General features: G+C 38.3%; 1 protein-coding gene across 3 annotated transcripts; it reads right to left on the reverse strand.

Annotated features, from left to right (window-relative positions):
• Nucleotides 1-1,209: 1,209 nt before the first annotated feature.
• Nucleotides 1,210-25,764, reverse strand: slc30a8 (solute carrier family 30 member 8). Of its 3 annotated transcripts, XM_058378213.1 has the most exons (14): nt 25,465-25,764; nt 19,603-19,732; nt 19,334-19,440; nt 18,569-18,663; nt 18,338-18,464; nt 17,101-17,276; nt 12,938-13,088; nt 5,519-5,665; nt 5,272-5,418; nt 4,055-4,208; nt 3,718-3,970; nt 3,465-3,570; nt 3,146-3,280; nt 1,440-2,014 (listed from the first exon to the last, which is right to left on the reverse strand). In XM_058378213.1, the coding sequence occupies exons 1-14, from the start codon at nt 25,613-25,615 to the stop codon at nt 1,869-1,871; spliced, it is 2,025 nt and encodes a 674-aa protein (XP_058234196.1). In that variant the 5' UTR covers nt 25,616-25,764; the 3' UTR covers nt 1,440-1,868. The 3 variants fall into 3 exon arrangements, with proteins under 3 accessions (XP_058234194.1, XP_058234196.1, XP_058234195.1); XM_058378211.1 differs by lacking the exons at nt 12,938-13,088; nt 17,101-17,276; nt 18,338-18,464; ... (2 more) ...; nt 19,603-19,732; nt 25,465-25,764 and adding an exon at nt 7,865-8,124 and having other exon boundaries at nt 1,210-2,014; nt 5,519-5,664; XM_058378212.1 differs by lacking the exons at nt 1,440-2,014; nt 3,146-3,280; nt 3,465-3,570; ... (2 more) ...; nt 5,272-5,418; nt 5,519-5,665 and adding an exon at nt 23,696-23,740 and having other exon boundaries at nt 12,139-13,088.
• Nucleotides 25,765-27,139: the final 1,375 nt, after the last annotated feature.

Below are 27,139 nucleotides of genomic sequence, written 5' to 3' on the forward strand. Positions count from 1 at the left end.
TTGTTTGTTTTTCATTTGGTTTGTTTGTTTTTTTCATTTGGTTGGTTGGTTTGTTTTCATTTTGTTTGTTTGTTTTTTTCATTTGTTTTGTTTGTTTTCGTTTGTTTTGTTTGTTTCTTTGGTTGGTTGGTTTGTTTGTTTTCGTTTGTTTTGTTTTGTTTTGTTTGTTCGTTCGTTTGGTTGGTTGGTTTGTTTGTTTTTTCATTGGGTTGGTTTGTTTGTTGCCATTTTGTTTGTTTGTTTATTCGTTTGGTTGGTTTGTTTGTTTTTGTTTTGTTTGTTAGTTTTTTCCATTTGGTTTATTTTTGTTTTGTTTGGGGTTTTTTTCATTTGGTTTATTTTTGTTTTGTTTGTTTGGTTTTTTTGTTTGTTTTATTTTTGTTTTGTTTGTTTGTTTTTTTTATTTAGTTTGTTTTTGTTGTGTTTGTTTGTTTTTTCGTTTGGTTTGTTTGTTTTTTCATTTGGTTTGGTTTGTTTTTGTTTTGTTTTTAAACTGGTGTGCATCACCAGTACTCATCCACCACATCCTCCAGGCAATCTGAAGAAGAAGAAGAAGAAGAAGAAGAAGAGCACACTGGAGTCCATTAAAGCTTCAGAGAGTTTCTGTCCCTGTGAGGCCTTGTTTGTGTTCATTTGATCTGCCTCACTTCTGGACTATATTACCGCATTAAGGGGCACTTACTGAGATACCATATGATTCTGAGAGGCTTTGACTCTCAGTCTGTTCGCTATTCGTTTTCTGTTTTATGAAGCTTTGTAGCGAGATGAGGGCCTCTGAGGCTGCTTTTGCTTCTTCAACTTATTACTATTATTATCATTATAATTATTACAATTAGTAGTAGTAGTGGTTGTTGTTGTAATAGTAGTAGTTGTATATTCGTAAAGGGGTAGTAGTAGCAGTAGTGGTCATGGTGTTATTAATAGTAATAATAGCTGTGGTAATAATGGAAGTATGTAATAGTGGAAGCAACTTTTGTAGTAATAGCAGTATTAATATTACTAAAATTAAGAGTAGTTGTTGTGCTTATAGTGGTACAATTGTAATAGTGGAAGTATTACTATTAGTTACTACTTGAAGTAGTTGTAGTAGTAGCAGCACTAGTAAGACCTGTAGAGTAGTTGTTAATTATTTAGTAGTCATGTTGGTTGTGGTGCTAATAGTTGTATTAATGGAATTGTAATGGTTGTAGTAGCAGTAGCAGTAGAGGTGGTAGTTGTTGGTGTAATAGTAGTTATAGCAGGAGTAGTAGTTGTTGTTAATTATGTAACCAATCATTTGTAAGCCATTTTGGCTGTATGGTGGAAAAGGAGAATTGATTCAACTAAGTTTTCAGAAAGTAACAGTGTTACAGAGTTACACATCACAGTGTCACACACAAGGGCTAGTCATAAAGAAGTGCCCAAATGCGAGCTACATGTACAATAGATCTTTTATGACACTGTGAATAATCAACACAACATAACATAGAAGCATTTGATGACAAGAATAAAACATTTCACATGATCAAATATCATTACTTAAATCAGTGAGTAAAAGGCATTTCATAAAGATTATACAGATATTCTGATATATTCCTACACAACATATTAAAACTCATTATAACACCATAGTCTATTGCAGTATAAATAAACAATTATTTTCAGAGTGGGATTCAGACTCACTTCTCCCCACATCTAAAATCAACCAAACAACAGATAGGTCCAAGATTTAGTAGTGCTCTGTGAAATACTGCATTACAGTAAGACTCAGTAAGATACTTGATAATAACACTGTTGTCTTGTCCTGCTTTTTAGGGTTGTGGTGATGTTGTGGATGTGGAGTAGCAGGACATCAAAGCAGCAGGACACTGAAGTAGCAGGACACCAGATCAGTGTTTGGGGTCCTGACAGAGATTGCAGTCTGATCTCTGGTCTGATTGTTGCTCCAGCTGGATGGTGACTGAGTGGAAGCTGTATGTGGTGAAGCAGGACTGGGTCATCTCTCTGAGCACCAGCTGTGGCTCTGCAGCATCATCTGGGAAATCAGTGATTATTACTTTAACTAATCTGTAATTGTGACCAATCAATGTGAGCCAGTTGGTTTATGTACATTTATAGAATTTTGTGGACTGCTACAGTTAACTTCATACCAACTTCTTACAATTTAATTTGACTTGAAATCTGTCGTAGGACTCTACATTGAACCGTTGCGGTGACAGAACCCTTAAGCGATTTTCCCTTTCATAAGCTAAAAGAGGAATTCAATTCAATTCAAATTATGCATTTTTTGTAAAATATTGTTGTAGCTGTAGCAGTATTAATAGTAGTAGTAGCAGTAGTAGTGTTTGTTTTTGTTGGTGGTGGTGTAGAAATAGTAGTAATAGCAGCAAAGTAGTAATATACAAAACAGCCGAGATCAATCACCAAGGAAAATCACATTGCAAAATTCTGTCTGTGGTTGGTATCTCATGATCATAAGTTATGTTTGATGACCACATATGAAATACATATGGAGCATGAAATATGCATTTTAATCATGATACATAATTACATGATATATGATAGAGATGGCAGAAGCTATCAATCCATAGTCCATAGACACTTCACAGAGCTAAAAAGGATTGGCGAGACCAGCAAGAAGAAAACTGTTACTGAAAAAAATATCCATATGCAAACTTGTGGAAAATTATCCCCTTGTCTGAAGAGGACATAGTGAAACTTTCTGGCCATTTGATGTTTAACCTTGGACAGAAACCAATGTGGTTCATCAACCATAGCATAGTGCTGGAAATGAACAGGCGAAGATTAGAGCTTAATGTAGAGAGATGAAAGCGTTAGTTTAATGCTTTGTAACCTGGTTCACATGTATTCAGGATTTCATGAGGACAATGAACATTAAGATTTTACTTAGAAAAAACAAATGGTAAAATTCAAGTTAAGTCCAATTCCAATTAAGTCCAGTTTTAATTCCAGATATACAGTATACAGTAATAATAATGTCTTTGTCCATTAAATATTTAAAAGGGTGTCACATGTTGAATATATTGTATGGTTCTAATACCTTAAGAAAACTTTGATTAAGTGTGTTTGACTAACACTATTTACTGACATTCTCTCTCGTGTGTAATGGTAGAAAATGTAATGAAAGAAAAAAGTTATTACTCACCTATAGCCACATGGGCAGAGAGAACAGCCTGGTTCATGGTCAGGGCCCAGATGTGGAGGTTGTGCACAGCTTTCACACCCTTAATTGAGAGCAGCTTCTGTTTTACCTCCCTGTAGTCCACACCTGCTGGTGTGCCTATACAGTATGAGTTATACACCTATATCTAAGTATCTGATGTCTCTTGATGTTGATATGTGAGTAGCACAATACACTAAAAAAAAACTGTTTCCTGTACAAAATCATATACTGAACAGAAAATTGAATTCCATTGTGGGTTTATAATACAGCTCTGAGAGCCTCAGGAGGGTCATGGACATACCTTCCATTAAGACCACCAGAATGTCCCTCATGATGGTGATTGTGGTGCCCAGGACAAACAGAGAGAACAGGAAGGTGCAGATAGGATCTGCAATCTTGTACTCTGGCTGCATGACAGAAGGTTATCAGTCCATTACAAACACATTTCCTGCAATTAGGCCTTTTTAATAGTGTGCTTCTTTAAAATTCAAGGCTCCGTGGGAAGTAATTTAAGGCTTAGAATACTTATGAATACGCTTAGTATAACCTCTTACCCTGAAGAAGATGATGAGAGCACTAACAAGGACACTGACGCTCTGTAGAAGGTCTCCGATCACGTGCACAAAGGCAGCTCTCACACTGGCATTTTCCTGCGTCTTCTTTGTGCCCGCTTGATCTTCTAGATTGTGGTAGTTAGCACTAGTATGGCTGTGATTTTTCTTTTTTCCATGGCTGTGGCCATGACCATGAGAGCTAAGTCCACCATGACTGTGACCATGTCCTGACTGGTACAAGGTGAGTGCCATTCTACATAGGATATAGGAAATAAAAGTGTTTACAGCCCTTTCATTCAACTTAAAGGGAAAGTTAGTAGAACGAGAGTGTACATACATGATGTTGGCTGCCACGGCACAGCCAGAGGTGATGAGCATTACAGTGCCCTCAATCTCATAGTCATTACTGATGAGACGTTCCACTGCCAGGTAAACCAACACACCAGTCACCAACCAGATTGTGAAGACAGACACGAGAGCACCAAGGATCTCTGAGAATACACAAAATCTTTCATGATAAACACATCCAATCATGATGATGATGATGATGATGTGGATGGCAGTTGAGTGTCTCCCAAAGCACCCTCATGTCTGGGGAGCCGAGTAATATTTTCCCTGTTTGTTTTATGTATTGTATTATGTTGTAAAAAAAAATCTACCAACACAGTGGTTTAGGCAGATGGTATCCTAGTCTTTGACCTATTGAACCAGTGTTACTTTATTCATTCACAGAGACTTCAAAGCACTCTTGTACATCACTCTGGATGAGAGCATCTGCCAAATGCTAGAAATGTAAATGTAAATGTTACCTTGCTACTACTTGCACTCTACAGGCAATGTACATTGTCCATTGCATGACAAAAAGCATATGTAATAATCTATGTCTCTCTCTCTCTCTCTCTCTCTCTCAAACTACTGTCAAACTACACGGTACTCCTTAGATACATGTTCCTGACCCCTTATGCTCTCCAGACCTGCCTGATGCATCCTGATGCTTTACTTCTATTTGGAGTTATGGAGTTCTCAGCACATAAAACCTTTCACTGCTGCTGACGGATGGCCCACATGGACAGCTTAAAGATACATGAGATTGCTGTGGATGGTACAACAGTATGTAAACTAATTTCACTACAATTGCTATGATAGCTTTAAGACTACAATTGCCACAAACAGTTCTGCACTCAAGTCTCCATCAGTGAACAGTTGGTACCTTCCACAAAATAGACTTCATGATGTAACTAGAAGGAATTTTCTGGTTACACAGTTGCCGTTTTTCAGCATACAGTACACAGTTATAGAAGAGAAATGATTTATAGTCGCACTATCCGGTGTCACCCAGATGAAGATGGATGCCTTTTGAGTTTGGTTTCTTTCAAGTTTTCTTCCTTATATCGTTTTAGGGAGTTTTTCCTTGCCTTTGGTTTTGCTGATTAGGGTTAAATTTATATATTTGCAATTTATATCCTGAATTGATATATTTCTGTGTAGCTGCTTTGTGTCAATGTCCATTCATAAATGTTCCATACAAATAAAATTGAACTGCTGATGGCTTACCTGCACGATGCCAACCATAGTTGAGTGTCTGTGTAGCAGGCCTGGATGACAGCCACAGAGAGCACAGGCTAATAATGAAACTAGTGAAATCCACCAGTAGGTGGGCAGCATCCGTCATCACTGCCAGACTGCCAGCGAAATATCCACCTGTTAACACAATCACCCAAAATGATATAGCAGGCTACGGCAAAAGATACAATGCATGCTATTGCCATTTTCTTCATATCAAAAAATCCACCAGACATACCTAAGATTTCTCCCACCATGAAGACCAGACAAACAGCTGAGACAATGTAGAGACGTTTCCTGGCCAGTTTTTTCTCCTGTTCCCGGTCCTCAAGAGCACGGCTGCTGTCGTGACAATGCTTACTATCCTTCTCTCCATTGGACATACTACAAATCACAGAGGAGCAAACAATAGGTGAGACACTATAAAAAATATACTGTAGAAATAGTTGAACTACTTGCTGCATTTAAACTAAAGTTCGAGAGACAAATCAACAGAGGAGCCAAAGGTGCTCTAGTCAATAGTAAATAATCATGTTCCTTATCAAGTGTTATTGAAAGGATTAGGTTTAACTGAACAGAGAGTCAGATTAGATTACAGATTACACATCTGTAAATAACAAATCTTCCACTGAGATATTATATTGATTTGTGCTTGTTGGTCATGGCTTTTTTAGTTCTTTCTTAGAATTTGCCAGGAATGTTCATAATACTTCATAACTCATCTGAAAGTGTAGCTCATGTTACTGTTATCACTATGCCATTAATTAAGCCAGATCTACTTATCCTGATTTTCAGGATAAGTTCATTTTGATTTAGTTTGCTGAATCAGAATATGAATGTGCTTACAGTTAAATACTCGGTACTAACTTACTGTCAGCACATCACTTATACCTCATCTTAATAAAAAATTATTCTCCCTTTGCTTTGCAGCTTCATCTGATCTCATATAGATTTAGTGTAGGGAGTGATTTTTACAGGACATTATATGTAAAGAATCCTGAATAATTTTGCCTGAATGTATGTGTTCCTGCTTTTTAACCAGACATAATATTTAAACCTAAAAAGTCAGGCGAGCAAATCATATCTGTTTTTGATTACTAGTGCAAATTTATTTTTGTAGCAGTGATGGGGAGGTTTTTGAGAAATAGGATGGATGGATGGATGGAATGTGGGTGCGGAGTTCCATAGGCTTTCGACTCACTTCCCTTTTTCACCTGGCTGAAAAACAAGAATAAATGATCAGACAGCTTGCCTTATTTTCAGACTAATCACCACCACTATCCACATGAACTGCATGACTTTCTGTCTGGATAGGTGTGAAAATCTCCGATAAAAATAGGCCTTTGTGACAAACAGCAGGCTTTAGTTCGACAAATTCGGATAATTTGTCTGAAAGTGAAAAGTGTACTTAGGTCAAGGCTAGAAAACAGAGGCTGCCGTCTCAGCAGTGCAACATGTAAAAGTGCCACCGAAAACCTGTTGCAGACGTTAACATTAGGTTACACAAGAACCAAAAAAAAGTCTAAACTGAACTAAATTTTCAAATCACACAGAACTAAACTTATTTCCTGTTCTCAAAAGGAGGCAAGTGAAGTCTGATTACATGGAACTAAGGATTTTCTTCTGAGTCTGACATGAACATACTGACCAAAAGCCTGCACACCTCTGAAAAATAGCCGATTTTGTGATGTAAAAAATGAAGCCAAGATTTTAACATCTTTAAGGTTTCATCTGAATGCTGTACAGCCTTATCTTCAGTCAGAACTCGGGCTTATATCAAGGTGGAAGGAATCATGAGTAGCTGCAAATTCCAGTTGATTTTAGTTCAGCTAAAAGGTCTGCTCGTAAGCTGAAGATGAAAAGGCATTTCACCTTTCAGCATGACAATGAACCAAAGCATACATCCATATCAACAAAGGATAGGATTACCCGAAAGATCAAGGTGTTTGAATGGATTGGGGGGTTGACCTGAAGTGAACCTCACAATTTTGATGAATCTAGAAGGGTTTTGCGGGACAGAGTGGGAAAATATCACCAAGTAATGATGTGCCATGCCGATAGACTCTTAGCCAAGAATACCCAAGATTAGTTTATTTATAAAATCGAATGGTACGTCAACTAAGTATTACTTTAGAGGTTTTTCCTTTTTTTTCCCCCTTAAATAGTTTGATATTTTATGTAATTTCTCAATGTGTGTGGAAAAATGGTGTCATGATTTATCTTTAATTCATTTTTTTTACCTCTCAAAAACCTGATTTTATCAGGGGTGTGAAGACTTTTATATTCACTGTTATTGTGTGTGTGTGTGTGTATGTGTAGTCTTATTCTAACACATGACTAGATGCTTTCATTCATGCGCTGATGGGGCTTTTGAAATTTGCGCACAGCCAAAAAAGACTCGTGCGTAAAGCCCTGAAGACCCCAACCCTCCTCCCCAGTTCCTTCAGGTAATGGAATACATACTTATGTTAATTCACCAGATAAAGCAAAGAATCTGGGTACAAACTAAAACACAAGAGCAGTTGCATTTAATTATTTGGATTTAATCCCCCCAAAAAAACCATTTTAGTCATGCAGTACTCACCTTTCCAGGGTTACAGTGTACATCTTGGTCGAGTTGTCCGTGATTAACAGCTCTTTCTCTGGATCGTACTGCTTGAACATGATTATAATTAATCAGATTATACCACTTATATCACTTATAATCAGATTATACCACAGATCAATTTTCAAGAAAAGATAAAAACAAATAAATTCTTCTTCTTCTTTTTTTTTTTGATCGATCTGGAAAAAAGTTTCTCTCCGGTTGTTGTTGAGAAGAGCAAGCGGTGTGTGTGTGTGTTCTGTCTGCAGCATCCTCATATATTGGGAGTGTGTGAATGCTGTGTGAAACCGTGTGACTCTGAACCGTGTGCAAATAATGAGGGTGCTCTCAGCACCACTGCAGTTAGTGTGCGGGGTGAAAAACCGCCCGCAAACCACCCCACCTGACCAGATCACACGCGCGCAATCGCGCGCACGCGGGCGCCTGCACACACACACACACAAACACTATGAATCTTAGCAATGCAAAAGTGTGTATTGGAAAAAGTCGACAAAAAAAACTAATAAAATTGCTAGTAATCTAATTAAATGAACTTTATTTCGGGGCTAAACATTGTTAGGCTTAGGTCCTAAGCCTAAGGTCTTTCAGGGAGGTCCTTAGGTCCTTCCTAAACATATTAACACGGTTAAAGATTAAGGCTAATATCCACCCAGTTTCTGTAGCGTATATCCACAGGGTCACGGAGAGCCAGAAGTCTAGGCACAAGGACACCTGGACAGCTTCAACTCTTCTGGGAAGGCTTTCCACAAGGTTTAGGAGTGTGTTTATGGTAATTTTTTGACCATTCCACTAGAAGCACATTTGTGAGGTCAGGCTCTGATGTTGGACAAGAAGGCCTGGCTCACAGTCTCTGCTCTAATTCATCCTAAAGGTGTTCTATCAGGTTGAGGTCAGGACTCTGTGCAGGCCAGTTAAGTTCCTCCACACCAAACTCCCTCATCCATGTCTTTATGGACCTTGTTTTGTGCACTGGTGCGCAGTCATGTTGGAACAGGAAGGGGTCATCCCCAAACTGTTCACACAAAGTTGGGAGCATGAATTTGTCCAAAATGTCTTGGTATGCTGAAGCATTAAGAGTTCCTTTAACTGAAACTAAGGGGCTAAGTCCAACCCCTGAAAAACAACGCCACTTAGGTGGCAACCTATCACGGTACCATGCATGAAGCATTAATGTGCATAAAGTATATGATGTTGTTACACATTAAAAAGCCTATATATTGTTTAATAAAACTTATTTAAAGTTATTTAATGAATGGAGCAACTGTAAAACTGATTCCCCTTGAGAAGCCTGATTCTCAGAATTCTCACCTTCTCAACCTCAGTGCATGGCAGGCAGGTCATTTTGTTTGGCTATTACTAAGGACGCTTGGATTGATGGTAAAATTTCCAGTAGTGGTTATTTGGACCTGTTGGAATTTATATTGGAATACAGACTCTCAGAAGTGGGTTATAAGTCTTCGGTTTAATCACAAATACCACAGACAATGATGCATGCTTGTCTCAGTGATATATCATGATATTCTCATGAATGCAGACCACATGGGGGTAGTGCCCAGTCTGAGGTGAGTGACTCACCATCATGAGGACGTATCTGGTTAGGAGGTTAAAAACAAACAAACAAACAAACAATTACACTTTGGACTTAAATGTCTGTGGGTTTTAAATAAGCAGTGCCTCAAGTATTATTTCATATATTCTCAACCTTTCTTTATTTGGCTCAGGTATCCTTATTGGCAAATGTTGCAACTTTTGTAACTTCTAATGCACACCATTTTGACTCTTTTGCAGATCCAGATGATGGTAGCACATCTGTCCCACAATTAGTTGAATGCATTTTTGCTGCAAATAGATCAGGCCTAAGGGTGATTGTAAATCTGCTGTGTAACAGGAGTCATGTTGTTAACAGGATGAAATGAGCTCCAGTGTCTCCTCTCTTCTTCTGTGAAGTACTCTTTCTTTGTTCTTGCCACTAGGTTTTGCCACTTGCTTCCCCAGAAGGGTAAATTAGGACGTGTGGCTGTTCCCATCTCCAGTTCAGACTCAAAATTGAACAATACAAGCAGAGGGACTGTGAGACACTGTAACAAAACATGAGAGGATTTGGATCCACATATCAATATATATCCCTATTTTTATGCCCTGCTGAACTTAAAATAAAACATTAACACATTATTAGAAATAAAAGCTTAATTGTGGTTTTATTGTATGACTTTAGTAGAATTTTTTTTGGTTATTAATTCTACAGAGGAACTTGTTCTCAGGACCAGACCAGACAGAATGTAAGCATTGATCAGCAGCAGTATCTTGGTTCATGGAGAGAAGCACTTGTTTTAGTGAGCCGACACTCTTAACAACCTGACCTATTTTGTAGATATTACTTAGAATATTTTAGATTAATAAAATATTTTAGTTAAAATAAAGGCATAATGAGTTGTTCAGCATAGAGCAGACAAGAACAGGAGGTTTGTCTCATGTGACATTTGCTGATCCTTGTAGTGCACATGAAAAAACACTAAATATATTTACATGTAACCAAATAATCCATTAGTAATCACATTGAAATCGAATCGAAAAGCCTTCATAGGAACACCTCAATCGATCTGATTTTGAGACAAATGAAATTTCAATCGGATTTCAATTGAAAGGTGTGTTGTGAATCTAAAATAATCTGGTGCACAGGAAAAATTGCCACGTAGATGAATATTTGGATCATATTGTAATATATAGTGTACATATAAACACTACTTTCCAGAATCTGCAGTTGGACTTAGTTCGGCTGTTATAGAGGATTCCCCTTTTTCTCCTAGATTCCTATATTTCATTATTTCCTCTTCAATGTGTACAAATAGATGTAATCCAACACTTCAGGAAATCAAACACGGGTGTAGTATGTGTTCAGGTTAGAGCTATTCTCTTGTTTTTGTACTCCCAAACCCTTTCATGGATGAGAAATCGAGATTTTATTAATCACCCTCACTCCTTCATCTCTATAAACTCACTTGCATGAGCATGAGTACTGATCCAGTGTGTAGGTCTGGTTTACACCACTGCACGTTTTCGTTTCACAGTGCTTCCTGCGTCTCTGTTTTCTGTTTATCAGTCATCTATGTCAGAGAACTGTGAAAGTGAGAAAGCTCTGGAGTTTGTAATTCCCAATTCCTGGGTGAGCAAACTCAAATCACTAAATCACTAGTAGTATTATCTAGGCTAGAAGCCTGAGGTTTTTTCCTTTGCAACTTCTTTTTGAGAAGATTATCCTTTAACATTTAAGGGGAAAAAAGAATTCAGACGTTTTAGTAAACCAAAAAGACACACATATGCCTGGGTTGTATTATTTCTTTCCCTAAAGTTACACAACACGATCAATACAGTAACAGTCACTAAAGCTGGTACACTGGATATAAACATGAGACCCCTGCCCCATGGATATACCCCTGCCCCATGGATATACCCCTGCCCCATGTTTATAGTGGCTCTCAAACACACAGCACTCCCTTGCTTTATTTAAATGAGCTCTTCCACTTGCATTGTCATGGGCTGCCTGTATTAGAGAATAGAAGGAGGGATCTGACTTTGAGATCAAACTGACCCAGGCAGCAGTGCATTAAGAAGCTGGCAGGCTGAGTCAGAAAGGTTCGTGTTCGATCCAAGGGGCAGGCAGCACATGAGGACAATGCTTGGGGCTTGCAGCTCTGATGGGCCTCTCGTGCTCTGTGGCAGCGTGTAAAGCTGTGACCCACAAATGCACAATGCAAACAGGGCCACTGAGCTGAGAGATAGATAGAGAGAGAGAAAGAATGGGAGAGAGAGAGGCCTCAGTGCTACAGAGACAGGTTTGAGTGCGTGCAGCTTATCCATGTTGTGCAAATGACTAGCATAGGGACACATCAAGGAGCGATTATACAGTAAACGCGCACGTCAGATGAATGCTTGCGTAAACAAGCTCTTGATTTAAAATAAAAAAAAAGAGCCTTTTCCATTCATTCAAGAATCTTTGGGGTGAAAGAGAAAGCGAACGGCCCTGCTACTGAATTTAGATAAACAGGTAACAGATTGTTCTTAATTTAATATTGAGAACTGATGAATAGAATCTATATCGATTCCATGAACTTCAGATGACTGTCACATTACATCATGATCACAGTAAAATGACTCGAATGGTTAAAATAAACCTAGTGCATGGGTTTCATGCATCATTAGTGTAATAATGCTAAACTGAGCACCGAACCTAAAAAAAAAAAAAAAAAAAAAAAAAAAAAAAAAAAAAAAAATGCAACCCTTCCTTTGCAGTATTTTAGATCAACTACAGCACTTGGCAACCCGGACACACAATATTTCAAAATGTCTATAATAAAATACTGCAGTCGATTAGAAGATACTGCAATGGAGATATTTTTTTTTTTTTTTTTTCACGAGCCATATCTATTCTCCAGTGAATTCGCTAAAATTCACTACATATATATATATATACAAAAATAGTATCACAGCAAATCAGCTCAAGTGCTAGTGGGCACTTCTAGCAGTTGATAATTTGGAAAGCGTAAGAGAAATCTACTGGTTATAATACAGGAGTTCATTTCAGATGTAGTTCAAAACACAACTGAAGGTCCAACTAAATTCATTTAAGCTAGCTGGGGAATAGCTAACCAAACATGACTGACTTTTTTTCTTCTTTTTTTTTTTGAAACAACAGTGTTAACAACATCCACTACAATCGAGAATTTAAAATATATGACGCCAATACCAAACTGATGGCATGCCACTGAATCAAGTGGCGTTTTCTGTGCAAAGCCTCTACTCAAGCCTGAGTGAAGGTGACAAAGTACCAGTGAGCTTTTAAAACATGGCTTGCGTAACATTTTTTCAAAAACCATGTTGAGGCAAGGCTTCAAAGGAGGTTAAGCACCTCATTAAAACCCTATTTCCCTTAAAACCCTTATACTGATAGTATGATGGGTAATGGACAACAAATTCAAGTGTCAGGTTACAAGCTTAAAGTACAAAAAACAAACAGAGGAAAAAAAAAAAAGGGGCTCAATAGCAGTCCAGTTCAGTCAGAAGGGCTGTAGAGATCACCAGAGGAAGGCAGGCGTACGTGCCCACCCGTTACATTAGGAAGCCGAGAAAGATCTGGGAGGCCGTTGAGGCGAGATCGGAGCTCCTTCCGTACCTGGGTAACTTGTGCCAGCTTGCGCTTGTACTCCTAAAATACAGACAACAAACACCACCATCAGGAGTGATAGATGTCGAGGATATGCCAGATGACCAACATAGCAACATGTGATTTATAGCAGCTAATGTAAGTGAGAATGTGAAGTTGAAGACAATGTTTATAAAGGTTTACTCAGAATGCACATTTGCTAGTTTCAGATTTCAGATCAGTAGTCATCTCTCCATTTCACGACAATGAAGATTTTTGCAGACTTTTTCTTTTCTGTAGGTATTTTCTCTAAACAACAAAAAATCCTTTCGTAATATGTGAACTAAAGTTGTATTTGAGTTAATGTTATGGTATGCATGTTATTTCTTTATTACATGCACCTGCCCGTCATTGTTTTGGAAAATCTTTATATATTAGTTATAAGTAACTTTTCCATGTTTTTAAGTTCAATTATTTTTAAATGCAAGTAACAAAACTTTACACAAAGATTAATATCTGAATTTCTACTGTGGATTGTTGCCTGTTAACAAATCCATTAAACATTTGCAAGAAATTTGGTTAGTTAAAATATGACGTATCTATTTCTCTCAGAATGAACACACTAACAAACAAAAAAACAAAACATTTGAATAACTACAAAATAATTTCATTCAATATCTTTATGGTTTGGACGTGTTCAGAGGAGGGAGAGTGAGTATATTGGTAGGAGAATGTTGGACATGGAGCTGCCAGGCAGGAGGCAAAGAGGAAGTCCAAAGAGGAGGTATATGGATGTAATAAATGAGGAGATGAAGTTAGTGGGTGCAAGTGTTGAGGATGCAGAAGATAGGGATAGGTGGAGAGAGATGATTCGCTGTGGCCACCCCTGAAGCCTACCAAAAGTACAGTTTTTTCTGAAGTCATGAAAAATGCAGAAACAAGCATCTGTCTTTGAGTTTAATTAACTTTATCATCAGGCATAACTTCATCAGCATGTATATGTTAAAGACAACTGCAAAACTAAATGCATAAATAAACAGCACACGTAATTTTTTTTTCCCCCATCTTTATTGGATCTGTAAGGATGAAGACAGAATACGCAGAGACCTGCTGAGACCTGTGGGCAAAGTGTGGAGAATTAATATTTATAGATCTCATTAATCTTTATTTGAACTTATACTTACCACCAGAGGTTAAAGTGGAATTTGGCAGATGGAGAAATAAGAGGCTGTAGTGTCAATCACATCTCACAGCACACAGAAAAAGTGTTTCAAAGTTTAAATTCTCACTGAAACACACCGGCCCTGTGTCTGTGCCTCAGGGGAGTGTTCAGATGGGATATATCCACTGGGACAATAGATGGCAAATTAAGCATAGAAACAGATTTCAAATAGATATTATTTGTATCTATTTGTCAGATTTCAATTGATTCACTTGGCTAGTGGTCTCTGAGTATCTACCGAATACATAAACCAAGCCAAGCTACATTTAAGCTCTGATAAAAAAATTCAGTCATTTTGAACAGTCCCACCACTCACTAGCTATGTTTACATGAAGCCTAATAATCTGTCAGTAATCAGACTGAGAGTTTAATCGGAGTAAGAATGTTTAATATACACTTCAATAGGAACAAACCAGTTGAGGGCAATTTTAATCAAATGTACATCAGATTAAACAAATAACCGATTAAATGGAAGTAAAACAGCCTTTGTGTCTGTTTTCTTATGCAAGCTTGCAGGATACAGACTGACTTCAGTAATGTTGGCTCAGTGTTTGATACTGACCTTCGGTGAGGATGAACAAAATGCAGAAACAAAGGGGGAAACCTTTATTTCTTGTACTGTTATTAACAGACAAGGGGAAGAAATAGGTGCATTTTATGTTATTTCCATCAACCAAAATGGGCAACTACTGAATTTCAGCAAACAGGCACAATGAGCAATTTTTATGCATTTTAATCTTGCCACATGATATGCAGGCTAATTGGATAGCTGCATAAATACACACACACAATATGAAGGGAATGTGTAACTGGAATGAAGTAATAAGATGGCTCAAATATTTGCATGTAAATATATGCAGTGTTCCTGCTGTCCACTATGGACATGCACAAGAAGAAAACTCTGCTTACTGACTGTTCTGGATTGTTCCAGCTCACTTTAATCCCTGATAAAAGAAAGGTTTAACGGGTTCATAAACGCGTTAGTGCTGCCCTCTAGTGGACAATAAAAATCCAAAGTTGTGGCTTTGCAATTGATTGAACCCTTTTCCAGGGCTTCAGGTCTCTGTCTAAATATCAACAAATGTGAGTTAATGTCAGTCAAACGCTGTGATGCAACTATATATGCTCTATATGCAACATTCCTGTTAAAAATTAAAGTTACATACTTGGGAATTGTAATTAATAAAGATCAAAATTCAAGATGTAAATTAGATTTTGACCCTCTCATAATGAACACACAAAGGAAACTCAACTCGTGGTTGCACTTGTCAATAAGAGGAAGAATTTTACTTTCTATAGCTGAAGTATTGTCTCGACTGACTTATGCTGCTCTTTCCTTGGATATTGATAAAGGGATATTGAGAAAAGTTGATAGCATGTTAAACAATTTTGTTTGGGAAAATAAAACCCACGATATTAGAAAATCAGTAATAATGAATACAACAAAACAGGGGGGGGCTGGATTATTTAGATTTTACCACCTTAAACTCTACTTTTAAAATTAATTGGCTTAAGAATTTTCTTAAAAACCCCACGTCACTCTGGAATATTATCCCTAATTTTATTTTCTCTAAAGTTGGTGGCCTGAATTTTCTCTTACTCTGTAATTATAATGTTTCAAAAATCCCGGTCAAACTTTCAAATTTCCATAAGCAGATGCTCTTGGCCTGGTCCTTAATATACAAACACAACTTTTCTCCGCACAGATTATTTATGGAATAATAAGAATGTTCTTTACAAGAATAATTCACTTTTCTTTAAGAACTGGTTCGAAAACAACCTTCTTTTAGCTGGTCAGCTTTTTCAGTCACATGACAGACTTTACAACTATTCAGATTTCTTACAGAAGTATAATATTCCTGTTTCTCCTGATGATTTTGCTGTTGTTTTCAATGCCATTCCCTCTGGTGTGTCTTTTCTGTTGCAAGGTGCTACATTTCCATGGCCATGTACTTACTCTTTGGACATAACTGATACAATGATCGGAAATGTGGGCTTTTCTGCAGACCAACATAAAAATAACTATAAAATCAGAGCTCTCTTCCAGAGAGAGATAACGACAACTCCCTATATAATACCATATTGGAATAATATTGTGGAGAATATACCTTGGGAGAAAGTATGGACCTTGGCTCATAAGTATCTGCTTACAAACAAATAAAGTAAAAGAAATAACATTTAAATTGATTCACAAATGTTACCCAACTAAAGTCAGATATTGAGGTGAATTGTTGTTTTTGTCTTTCCTCTGTGGAAGACCTCGGTCATTTGTTTTGGCAATGCACCTTCACAGAAACATTTTGGACAGATTTTTTTTTATTTATTCAAACTTACTTTATAAGTGACTTTTCTTTTTGTTTTAAAGATGCTTTCTTTGGATTATTTGAATGCTCAAAGGAGAATATAGGGAAATATTACATCATTAATTTGTGTTTGCTGTTATGCTAAATTTCACATTCACAGACAAAAGTTTACTGGCTCTAAACCTCTCTTTTCTTTATTCAAAGTGGACATGTATATGGAAACTATCCAAAGTTCTCTTAATTTGAAAGCAATGAAAACTGTATCTTTAATATTTGTCCTTTGTGTCTCCTTAAGATTTGATTATATTATGTTAAGTGCTCCTTAACCTGGCAATAAATCTGTATGTATATTCGTTTTATTTATTTATTTTTTCTTATCTTATTGTTTATAATTGTATTGTCCTATTGTCTTAATGGTTTGATGTATGTACTGTTTAATAAATATCAATAAAAAATAAAAAAAAGTATACATAAAGCCAGGGGCTTGCTATGACGTGAATGTTTAACATTACGGGAAAGCAGAGTAAGAAAAATGGGGAGTTATACGCACTTCTAGTTTCTGCTCGTTCTTGGCCAGGCCATCCCGCTGGCTCTGCAGAAAAAGTGCAAGTAGTCGTGTGAGCTGCCGTCGGTCATCGATCTCTGCTGCCAGGCGCCCGCTGTAATCTGCTAGAAGCATGCAGGCCTCTTCTACCAGTCTGGATAAGCGTTCTCCTGACTCCTTATCTGAGGAAAACACATACACTGGGCTGAGCCAACTTATTAGGTGCAATCAGACAAAATGTACATCACTTTTCTCCATATAGAATAGGGTATACAAAGAAACAAGGACATGTCACAAAGCAAGGGTCAGCATTCACAAAATTCACAGGTGCCAACATCACTGGACAAAGACGACGGAGAGGAAAAAACTGAATTTTATCACGATACAGTGGATGAAACGCCTCCATGCTAACAATATAATATGTAATTGAACTAATGTTAAATCCGCAGGGATGTTTGCATTTATAAGCAACTAGCTGATTGCACATGCCATAAAAAGAAACAATCCAAAAAAAAGGTGATTTTGATATAATTTTGCAGCGTGTATAAGTACTAAGCATGGCTAAGAGTATGAAAGGCACTATTTTTTAATATCCAAAAGATGTGCACTAAGTAGGAGAAATAATACTGTGAGAAAAAGGTTCACTGTGGTTGATTTTCATGAGAAACTCTTCCTTTTTTTTGACCAACAAAAGAGACCACAGTCCAACCCAAGTCAAAGCTAATCTAAATAAAAGTGAAAGTAATCACTACGCTATGTAACTAATTTTTACTTTTTTCTTGTTCCTGGGAAATAAGTGTTATTTCCCCATCCGTTGTAACCCAAATAAAGAGAAAAACCCATCTTAGCCATGAAAGTTTGGGTTTAGTTTTGGGCAGTTTTTTTAGTAAAATGGGCTAATTCTGAGGTTTTCGTTCTCTTAAAAGCCCAGACCCACACTTCAAGGGGCTTAATGGCTATTTCTTATCATTTTCCATCAAGAGTATTTGGAAAATGTCATTCATTACCCAGGAACGAAATCGTGTTACATAGTGCTATCGGAAGACGATGCGCATCTGTCATGCCATGCATCCTTTCTCCCTTCAGTAAATAAAAAAAAAGAAAAAAAAAAGAAAAGGATGATTTGTGTTTGGTCTGAATGCATCGGAAAAAGTATAAAAGCACAGTTTTCTGAGGGTCAAAAACCTTAAAAGCTGAATCTACACTGTATACGCTGTATTAGCTTCAGCGTTCACACACACACCTGTGATTCTGTGCAGCAGGGACGAGTCCTGCACCTCTGGGGGTAAAGCAGAGATCCTCTGTCGTAGGGCGGAGTCACTCGAGGCTGCGTTCTCCAGCTCCTGCAGTGCCCGGATCAAATCCGCTGTCTGAAACGGACAAGATGGGAACGATTCAGAATATTTGGTCAATGGTTGTGCAACGTTAGGATACAGTTGCACCGAACTGCACCAGATATTTTTCCACATAGTACCTGTGGTGGATTTGCTGGAGAGCTTTGGGAGGCAAAGTCACCATCTGTCACTTTAATCTCCTCATAAGGTCGCTTCTTGGCCTTTTTTTCTCCATCTAGAATTTGTGGTTTGAAGAAATATATTTTAATGAATGGACACATTCTAAATCTCCAACAGACGGACATATTTTCCAGACTATAATACACATCTTTAATCGTTAACAAGTGCATCAGCCTAATAAAATGCAGGTCTAGCAGTTTGCCCAGCTGTTATCTCATGGTGATGATCGTTGCCAATATATGCAGTGACATGCTTCAGAGCACACTAAATTGTAGCTAAACTGAAAAACTGCTTTCTACCCACAACTTTAAAATGTAGACAAGAGACATATGTTCATGGATATTCTAGTTGAGCATGCAGTTTCTTGTAAACATAACATGAAGTTTTAGGAGCATTATGTAGCTCACAGTTGAATCTGAAACAAACTTCATAATAAGTCTAACAACATTTTATCTCATTTGATATTCTCACAAAATCTACACAGCAGTCTGAAGGAACTTTAGGAAAGACAAATGCAGCCTCCTCCAGAGAAATGCCAAGCATCCAGCATCCATCAGCAGCTCATTTATCACTCTTATAACTACATACACTACCCTTTCTATTAGTGACTGGATAATCCATAGTAGTTACTCTTTAACATGTGTAATTAAAAAAAGTCTTGTCTTATAATGATAACATGGATAATAGGAACAATGGCAGAATGTATAAGTTTGAGATGTACTTACGTAGCACTACCGAGAGTTTGTCCAGGAGGTCGTTCTCGTACACGGCTCTCTCCTGCCATATAGACAAAACCCGCTCCAGGTGCTTCTTACAGCCCTCCTCTCCTTCACTGCACATAAGGGAGAAGGAGGTAGGATCAAGTGACTTGGTGGTAGACACTTAATATGTAAGCATTTGTGGGGAAAAAAAAACAAACAAAAGAAACAGAAACCAAAAACTATATCCTGTAGCACAAGGGAAGTAAGCGGTGTAGCAAACCGCAAGCCCTTACCTGGAAACATGTTTAAAGGCGTCGACAATAACTGGGGCAAAGTCTTGTGTGAATTCTGGCCCTTTTCTTTTGCTGTTCTGGATGACATCGTTTGCAAGATATAGGAAGGTTAGTTTACGGGATACCTGGGCTGAAGAGAGAGAGAGAGAGAGAGAGAGAGAGAGGGCTTCAATTTTTTTTCTTTTGTTTGTACCATTGTTTTAGTGTTAAAACTAATCTACACATAAACATGAGATTTTCACCACTGTAAAGAAATTAAGTGCGCCAGCAAGACCAGATATTTATTTATAATAGTTTATTATTCTTGATAACACCTAACATGTTCATGTTCTTAAACTTCAGGCCTCGTGGGTGGAAACTTCAAAGGAACAGACTGCTTGTACTAAATATAGAGTAGTGAATTAGCAGTGGGTCTTCAGGTATTCTTTCAAAGGGAGCCTCAAATAAGGCAGCCTCCTTGTTACAGAGGAGTTAGCATCTCTCGGGATTTAATTAACAAACGCAAAAAATACACACATACACTAGAGTAACAACGACTCTTGGAGATGGAAGGTTCCATCATATCAAAGAGCATTCCACAATAGAGTACAGATCCTACCTGACAAAATGAATAGGCTACATTACTAATCTGTATCTGTAACTAATTCATCACTAACTAATGTTAGTCCTGATTAATTAGGAAATAATGCATTTTGCACAAAATAGAAAACACTAAAAATAATTTGACAAAAAAAATATTAACCTACACTGACCTACAACCTCTCTTCAGCAATTTGAGCAACAGTAGCTCGTCTGCTGAACCGGATCACACGGGCCAGCCTTCGCTCCTCACGTGCATCAATGAGCCTTGGCCGCCCATGACCCTGTAGCTGGTTCACCACTGTTCCTTCCTTGGACCACTTTTGATAGATACTGACCACTGCAGACCGGGAACACCCCACAAGAGCTGCAGTTTTGGAGATGCACACTTTGGCCCTTGTCAAGCACATGTCAGTGCTCATAATATTATGGATAATCAGTGTACAATTTTGTAGTATTAATAGAGTTAGCAGTATGTTCACACTGAAAATTGTAAGATGTGCATTTCAAGTACTGAGATGATGCACTTATTCAACTGAACTAACAACGTTATGTGGAAAGTCAGACACTGTACTCGGTCACAGCTTTGCTTTGCTTAGTGAAAGAGAGGCGGGACTACCAGGCATTGATGCTGGATGAGAACATTTTTCAAGATGGCCGATGATCCTCTGGTGGACAAGCAATCTTACAAGTGTCTTTTAAATTAGCCAATGTTGTGTGATCTATATTTCAACAGTTTAAAAAGTTGCATTGCGTTAGGAGAATTTCCCAACATTCGGAAACAGCTACAACTGTAAGAAAGCAGTAAGAAACCTCTAGTGCTCCACTTGAGATGATACTACCCTATTAAAATTCATATATTAGATGGTAAAGTACATGTATAAGGTGCTTAGAGCAAGTGCAATTGTGTTATATGTCATTTGGGAGCATGCTCAAGCTCAAGGGAGACTGCCAACAGAGGGGCAGAAGCACCTGTAAAGTAAGTAACAAAGGACAGAACGCCATTATCTTTCTTATCAGCTCTTTTCTTTGTTAAAGCAAGCCAACAGCCATGTTAAAATTAGAATCACAGACATCACAATCTCCTGAATTGTAAGGTTTGACATGAACATTACCTGAAGCTCGTGACGTGTATTTGCATGATTTTATGCACTGCACTGCTGCCACATGATTGGCTGATTGGATAAATTCTTGTCGGTTGTACAGGTGTTTGTGAGTGTATGCTCAAATTTGATGGTGATGACACACACCTAAGTGTGCATATAACTATAGCATGTGCTTCCAAAGCTTGGTGCTTACTAACTTGTCTTTTACTATTTAAATTACTCATCATGCACATCATCATCATCATCATCAACATGCTGGTGTGTGGAAACACTGGAAAACAATCTAAATAAAGCATAAATCTGTTTAGTCAGCACAAATCTGGTTATACCTCTCCTGCAACCCCTGATTCATGTAGTCATATAAAATGTATCTAAGAAACAAAATGCATTTTCATTGCAGATGAAGGTCTTCATGAACTTTTCTGAAAAGCCACTCTCAGAATTGTCAGACAAATCAACTTTCGATTATAAGATTTTGCATCGTATACTGTGTTCCAGTGCACATAAATGTGTACCCAAGCATCGTATTAGTATACTACAGTACATTATTTAATTCATATAACAAATCTATCAGAAATTAGACATTAATCATGCTTCTAGTACACCAACAGCAATATTTCAAGAAAAAAATATAATTTTTATTCATAATCTAGCTCATCAGTAATAGACCAAAGCTTTCTTTACTGTTTACCTAACCATCAAGATATTTTCAAACACATAGTGTTTTCAGAGAGCATCGCCTTAAGAAGCTTCATATATGGTTCCCAGCTAACAAAGATAATTTTGTCCTCCAATTTTCTGTCCTCATCCCACTTACCTGTCACCATCTACCCTTACACTGTATATGTGTGTGTGTATTAAAAACACTTTTTAAAAAAGAAAATAATAATCATAACCTCATATGTTACTCTAAGTCTTACTCTAACTATGTAGCAAGCTCACCAAGTATTACTACAATACAGTAGCTACCACTTGTCAGCCTGGTCAGTTGGTTTCTTGGTAACGAAAACACGGACCTGGGCATTACACTTGCGCTTTAACCTGCCTGGAAGCCTAAACAACTGATTTAACATTTGTCCACATTGCTTTTGTTTAACTAGCTCACAAGATGGAGACTATTTTCTATTCATGATTTAGAGATGATGTCATTGATTCAATTTGTGTAGACATCTAAACATTAACCATGTTCCTGTAAGGCTTCCATTTTAATTAAGGTTTGACTCCAAACGCTGTCACCCAGGGTAGCAATCTACAAAATGTTGGAAAGGTTAGATCACTTTGTTAAACCTCAATGTGCATCAGTGTATAACTAATTCAATTTGTCACACACACACACTCATGTGTTCGAATGCAGCAAAGTAACGCTTTCCCCACACACAATTTTCATATCATGTAGGGCCGGTGGTGGCCCAAGTGGTTAAGGCTCTGGGCCGTTGACCGGAAGATCGAGGGTTCAAGCCCCAGCACCGAAAAAGTTGCCACTGTTGGGGCCTTGAGCAAGGCCCTTAACCCTCTCTGCTCCAGGGGCGCTGTATCATGGCTGACCCTGCGCTCTGACCCCAACCTCCAAGGATGGGATATGCGGGATATCACTGTGCAGTAATGTATATGTGACAAATAAAGGCTATTTCTAGATTTTCTTTCTAGAATGATCTACTCAAGAGTGACACAAACAAAAGTAACACTAGTATATATTTAAAACATGACATAGATGGGTATAGAATAGTGTCTGTTCAACAGATAAGTAGTCTATAACCTGGATATTAAACCTACAAGTCTAATTTAAAGGCAGTGTACCAGGCACTGTTTTCGATGGGGCAAATAGAATGTTACCACCCTTTTCTAACCACAGCATTGATTTTAGCATTAGGCTAGTCTACAGCTATTTAAAGTACTCATGAAATGGCTTGAAAGCCATGATTTGATTTCAAAAGTTAACGCATTTCCATTTGAGTCAGAAAGTCAGTCACGGTGTGATGGAAGGCTCGAGTGATTGAACAGCCAACATCACCCACCTAATCAAGACAGACTTGACAGTAGCTTAAGCCTAGTGCACATTTCAGGGGATGTGGTAGCTTAGTGGTTAAGGTGTTGGACAATTTATTGGAAGGTTGAGAGTTCGAATTCCAGGTCCACCAAGCTGCCACTGCTGGGCCCCTGAGCAAGGCCCTTAACCCTCAATTGCTCAGTTGTATAAATTGCAAGTCCCTCTGGATAAGGCTGTCTGCCAAATTCCAGAAATGTAAATGTACAAGATTTTAGTTTCATTTAGTTCAAAGATCATGACTTCCCAGTAACTGACTACCTACTGGAGACCTCTCATGAGAGGTGATTTTTAGTCTGTTACTGGTGGCTAAGGTTTTGATACTTTCTAACATGTTTGATGAATCCTGTAGTGTGAACCTTACTGCATCTAGTAGCAAGAACAGCGCTGATAAACAGCCAAGGAGAATCTGAAAGAAAATCCATTGCTTGTGTGGGAAGTTGACAGCAAAAAGTAAGCACAATAATAACACTTAAAGTATACACGGCATGACAACAGGTACCACCAGTTCTCTGTCAGAACAATCCCACATTTACCCACATCTCCAAAACCACTGTGAAGACATTTTATCACCTTCTTCTTGTTTCCACACAAAATAGTGGCACGAGTCATGATTGACAGTTCCAACCATATTTTACTCAACCAAGGGAAGGTTGGAAAAGCTACTGTAGAGGAAATATACCTTCTCAACAGCATGTAACTGAATAAACAGACTAGAAGGGGACCAGGAGGGGCAAGATATAAAATTTAAATGAGAATGTCACCAAACCTAGGGGACAAATACGAGAAGCTTCAAAACATACACTATATTGCCAAAAGTTTTGGGACACCCCTCCAAATCATTCAAATCAGGTGTTGTTTTTCAGGTGTTAGGCTCGGGCCCTTAGGTCAAGTAAAAGAAACTCTTAATGCTTCAGCATACCAAGACATTTTGGACAATTTCATGCTCCCAACTTAGTGGGAACAGTTTGGGGATGACCCCTTCCTGTTCCAAACATGACTGCACACCAGTGCACAAAGCAAGGTCCATAAAGACATGGATGAGTGAGTTTGGTGTGGAGGAACTTCACAGAGTCCTGACCTCAACCTGATAGAACACCTTTGGGATGAATTAGAGTGAGCCAGACCTTCTCGTCCATCATCAGTGCCTGACCTCACAAATGTGCTTCTAGTGAAGTGGTCAAAAAATTCCCATAAACACACACCTAAACCTTGTGGAAGAGTTGAAGCTGTTATAGCTGCAAAGGGCGGGACATCTCCATATTAAATTCATGTGCATGTAAAGGCAGACGTCCCAGTGTTGGCCTGACTCACAGTTTCCGCTCTAACTCATCCCAAAGGTGTTCTTTCAGGTTGAGGTCAGGCCAGTAAAGTTCCTCCACACCAAACTCTCTCATCCATGTCTTTATGGACCATGCTTTGTGCACTGGTGTGCAGTCATGTTGGAACAGGAAGGGGTCATCCCCAAACTGTTCCCACAAAGTTGGGAGCATGAAATTGTCTTGGTATGCTGAAGCATTAAGAGTTCCTTTCACTGGAACGGGAAGGGGCCGAGCCCTGAATTCAATGATTTGTAGAGGTTCAGTTTAACACTACTTCGTCTATTCCTTCGCAAAGTAACAGATTACAGACTGCCTGAAGTACAAAGGCAGATTATTTAAATTGATGGTGTATTATTCACTACGACGCTCAGCATGCTTACTAGCAGTTTATACTGCACTCTAACTAGTATAATAGCTAATATAACACAGGCAAGCCAGAACAGGTTTACTACATCTAGTCTGAACTTTGCATGAAATGGATCATTTGATATGGAAAGTAAACACTGGCTCACGTTGTTTACTACCAGAAACACTGCACACATTATCCAGCTAGCAGCATATTAAATAGTCAACAGGATAACCGGACAGTCTAGCTGGTTAGCTGGTAAACCACCTTAAACAGGCTGTCGTTTTTAAATATAGGTGAGTTAGATGGTGCTAGTTTTAATCCCAAACAGTAATGAATGGCTGATGTTGTGTGCTAAGTAGCTAGCCGGCAGTGTTGTTATGGTTTGTAAAGTACACAATCCTAAACTAACAGCTTTTTTGTGTGGAATGTTGTTGTTGTGTGTAAACGGTGTGTTGTTCTTACCTTTTTTCAGCTCATTATACCAGACTTTGACGATGGTTTTCGAGTGTTTTCTGTGATGGATTAACCATAGAGACAGAGTCTGGACACTCTGCTGCGAGTTGCTAAGTTCTGCCAATTTTTTCTCCAAAGCCGATTCGGAGAAAACTGACATTTTCCTTTTATGTCACCCTTCTTGTAGAATTACCTAATGGTAATAAAGAAAATAAAACAAAACAAAACAAAAAAACAAAGCAAGCAAAAACTCGGAAAAGCGCAAGAATGTAACGTTTACAACCTTTAACATCGAAGTAGCCACTACGCATGCGCAGTTCAGATCGTAATCTTAAAGGCGCATGGCTCTCTTGATAGAAATAACGAGATCTGCACGTGCTAACGGAACTGACGAGAATACAGGGGCTATACGGCCAAATGTTTGTGGACGCCTGGATATGGCAGTCACATGCTGGCATTTCAATGTCAAGGTTTAAGTGGAAGAACTCGAGTGGCCTTCACAGAGCCCTGACCTCAGCCCCACTGACTGAACACCTTTGGGATGAACTGGGACTCTTTATATACCTTACATCATACCTTACATCAATGTCAGTGTCTGATCTCACTGACACACTCTCTTTATTACAGCCTATCTAGTGGAAGTGTGTCATTTTACAGTGCTTAATTTTTTTTTACTACATCAGGGGTGTCCAGTCATATCCGCAAAGGGCCAGTGTGGGTGTAGGTTGTCATTTCAATAAAGCATGGAGACACACCTGAGTCCACCTGTTTAATCAACTGATCTTGGCTTTCAATAGACTCAGTTGTGGCTTCTGCTTGGTTGGAATGAAAATCTGCACCCACACCGGCCCTTTGTGGATAAGATTGGACATCCCTGTACTACATCAACTGCTAATTTCTAATTCCCGTCATGTTATTGTTTTATTCTTCTCTAAACTAAAAAAAAAAGGTTTACAAAACTGCATATGTTACCTGTTTATTTCAGCTTCCTGAAATACTACATATACCTCATATATACTATGAAATAATCACATGTATCTTAAATCTTTTTTATGAAGTTTGCTACATATTTCTTAAAAGTGATGCAGTGGAGTGACATTGTATTAAAAGACCCAGACATGTCCATTGGATTCCCAGACAGAGAACAGTGATTCATTACTCCAGAGAACATGTCTCCACTGCTCTAGAGTCTAGTGGCGACGTGCTTCACACCACTGCATTCGACGCTTTGCATTACACTTGCTGATGTAAGGTTTGGATGCCGCTGATCAGCCATAAAAACCCATTCCATGAAGCTCTCTATGCATTGTTCTTGAGCTAATCTGAAGGCCACACAAAATTTGGAGGTCTGTAGCTATTGACTCTGTAGAAAGTTGGCGACTTCTGTGCACTGTGCGCTTCAGCACGCACTGACTCTGCTCTGTGATGTTACGTGGCCTACCACCTTGTGGCTGTTGTTCCCAATTGCTTCCAATTTGTTATAATACCACCAACAGTTGACCGTTGAATATTTAGTAGAGAGAAAATCTCATGAATGGACTTATTGCACAGGTGGCAACCTATCACTGTACCACACTTGAATTCACTGAGCTCCTGAGACCGATCCATTCTTTTACAAATTTGTAGAAGCAGTCTGCATGCCTAGGTACTTGATTTTATACACCTGTGGCCATGGAAGTGATTG

The sequence above is a fragment of the Hemibagrus wyckioides genome, linkage group LG24 (genome assembly GCF_019097595.1).
Source record: "Hemibagrus wyckioides isolate EC202008001 linkage group LG24, SWU_Hwy_1.0, whole genome shotgun sequence".
In the NCBI taxonomy this organism is placed as follows: Eukaryota; Metazoa; Chordata; class Actinopteri; order Siluriformes; family Bagridae; genus Hemibagrus; species Hemibagrus wyckioides.

Bases quoted from the DNA above. Each gene is read 5' to 3' on its own strand.
- slc30a8 (XM_058378213.1), bottom strand. From the start codon at position 25,615: ATGTCAGTTTTCTCCGAATCGGCTTTGGAGAAAAAATTGGCAGAACTT. The intron at 18,465-18,568 runs GTACTATGTGGA...TGTCCGTTTCAG, and splicing joins CTCCAGCAAATCCACCACAG to ACAGCGGATTTGATCCGGGC. The intron at 13,089-17,100 runs GTGCGTATAACT...TCTGTATTTTAG, and splicing joins AGAACGAGCAGAAACTAGAA to GAGTACAAGCGCAAGCTGGC.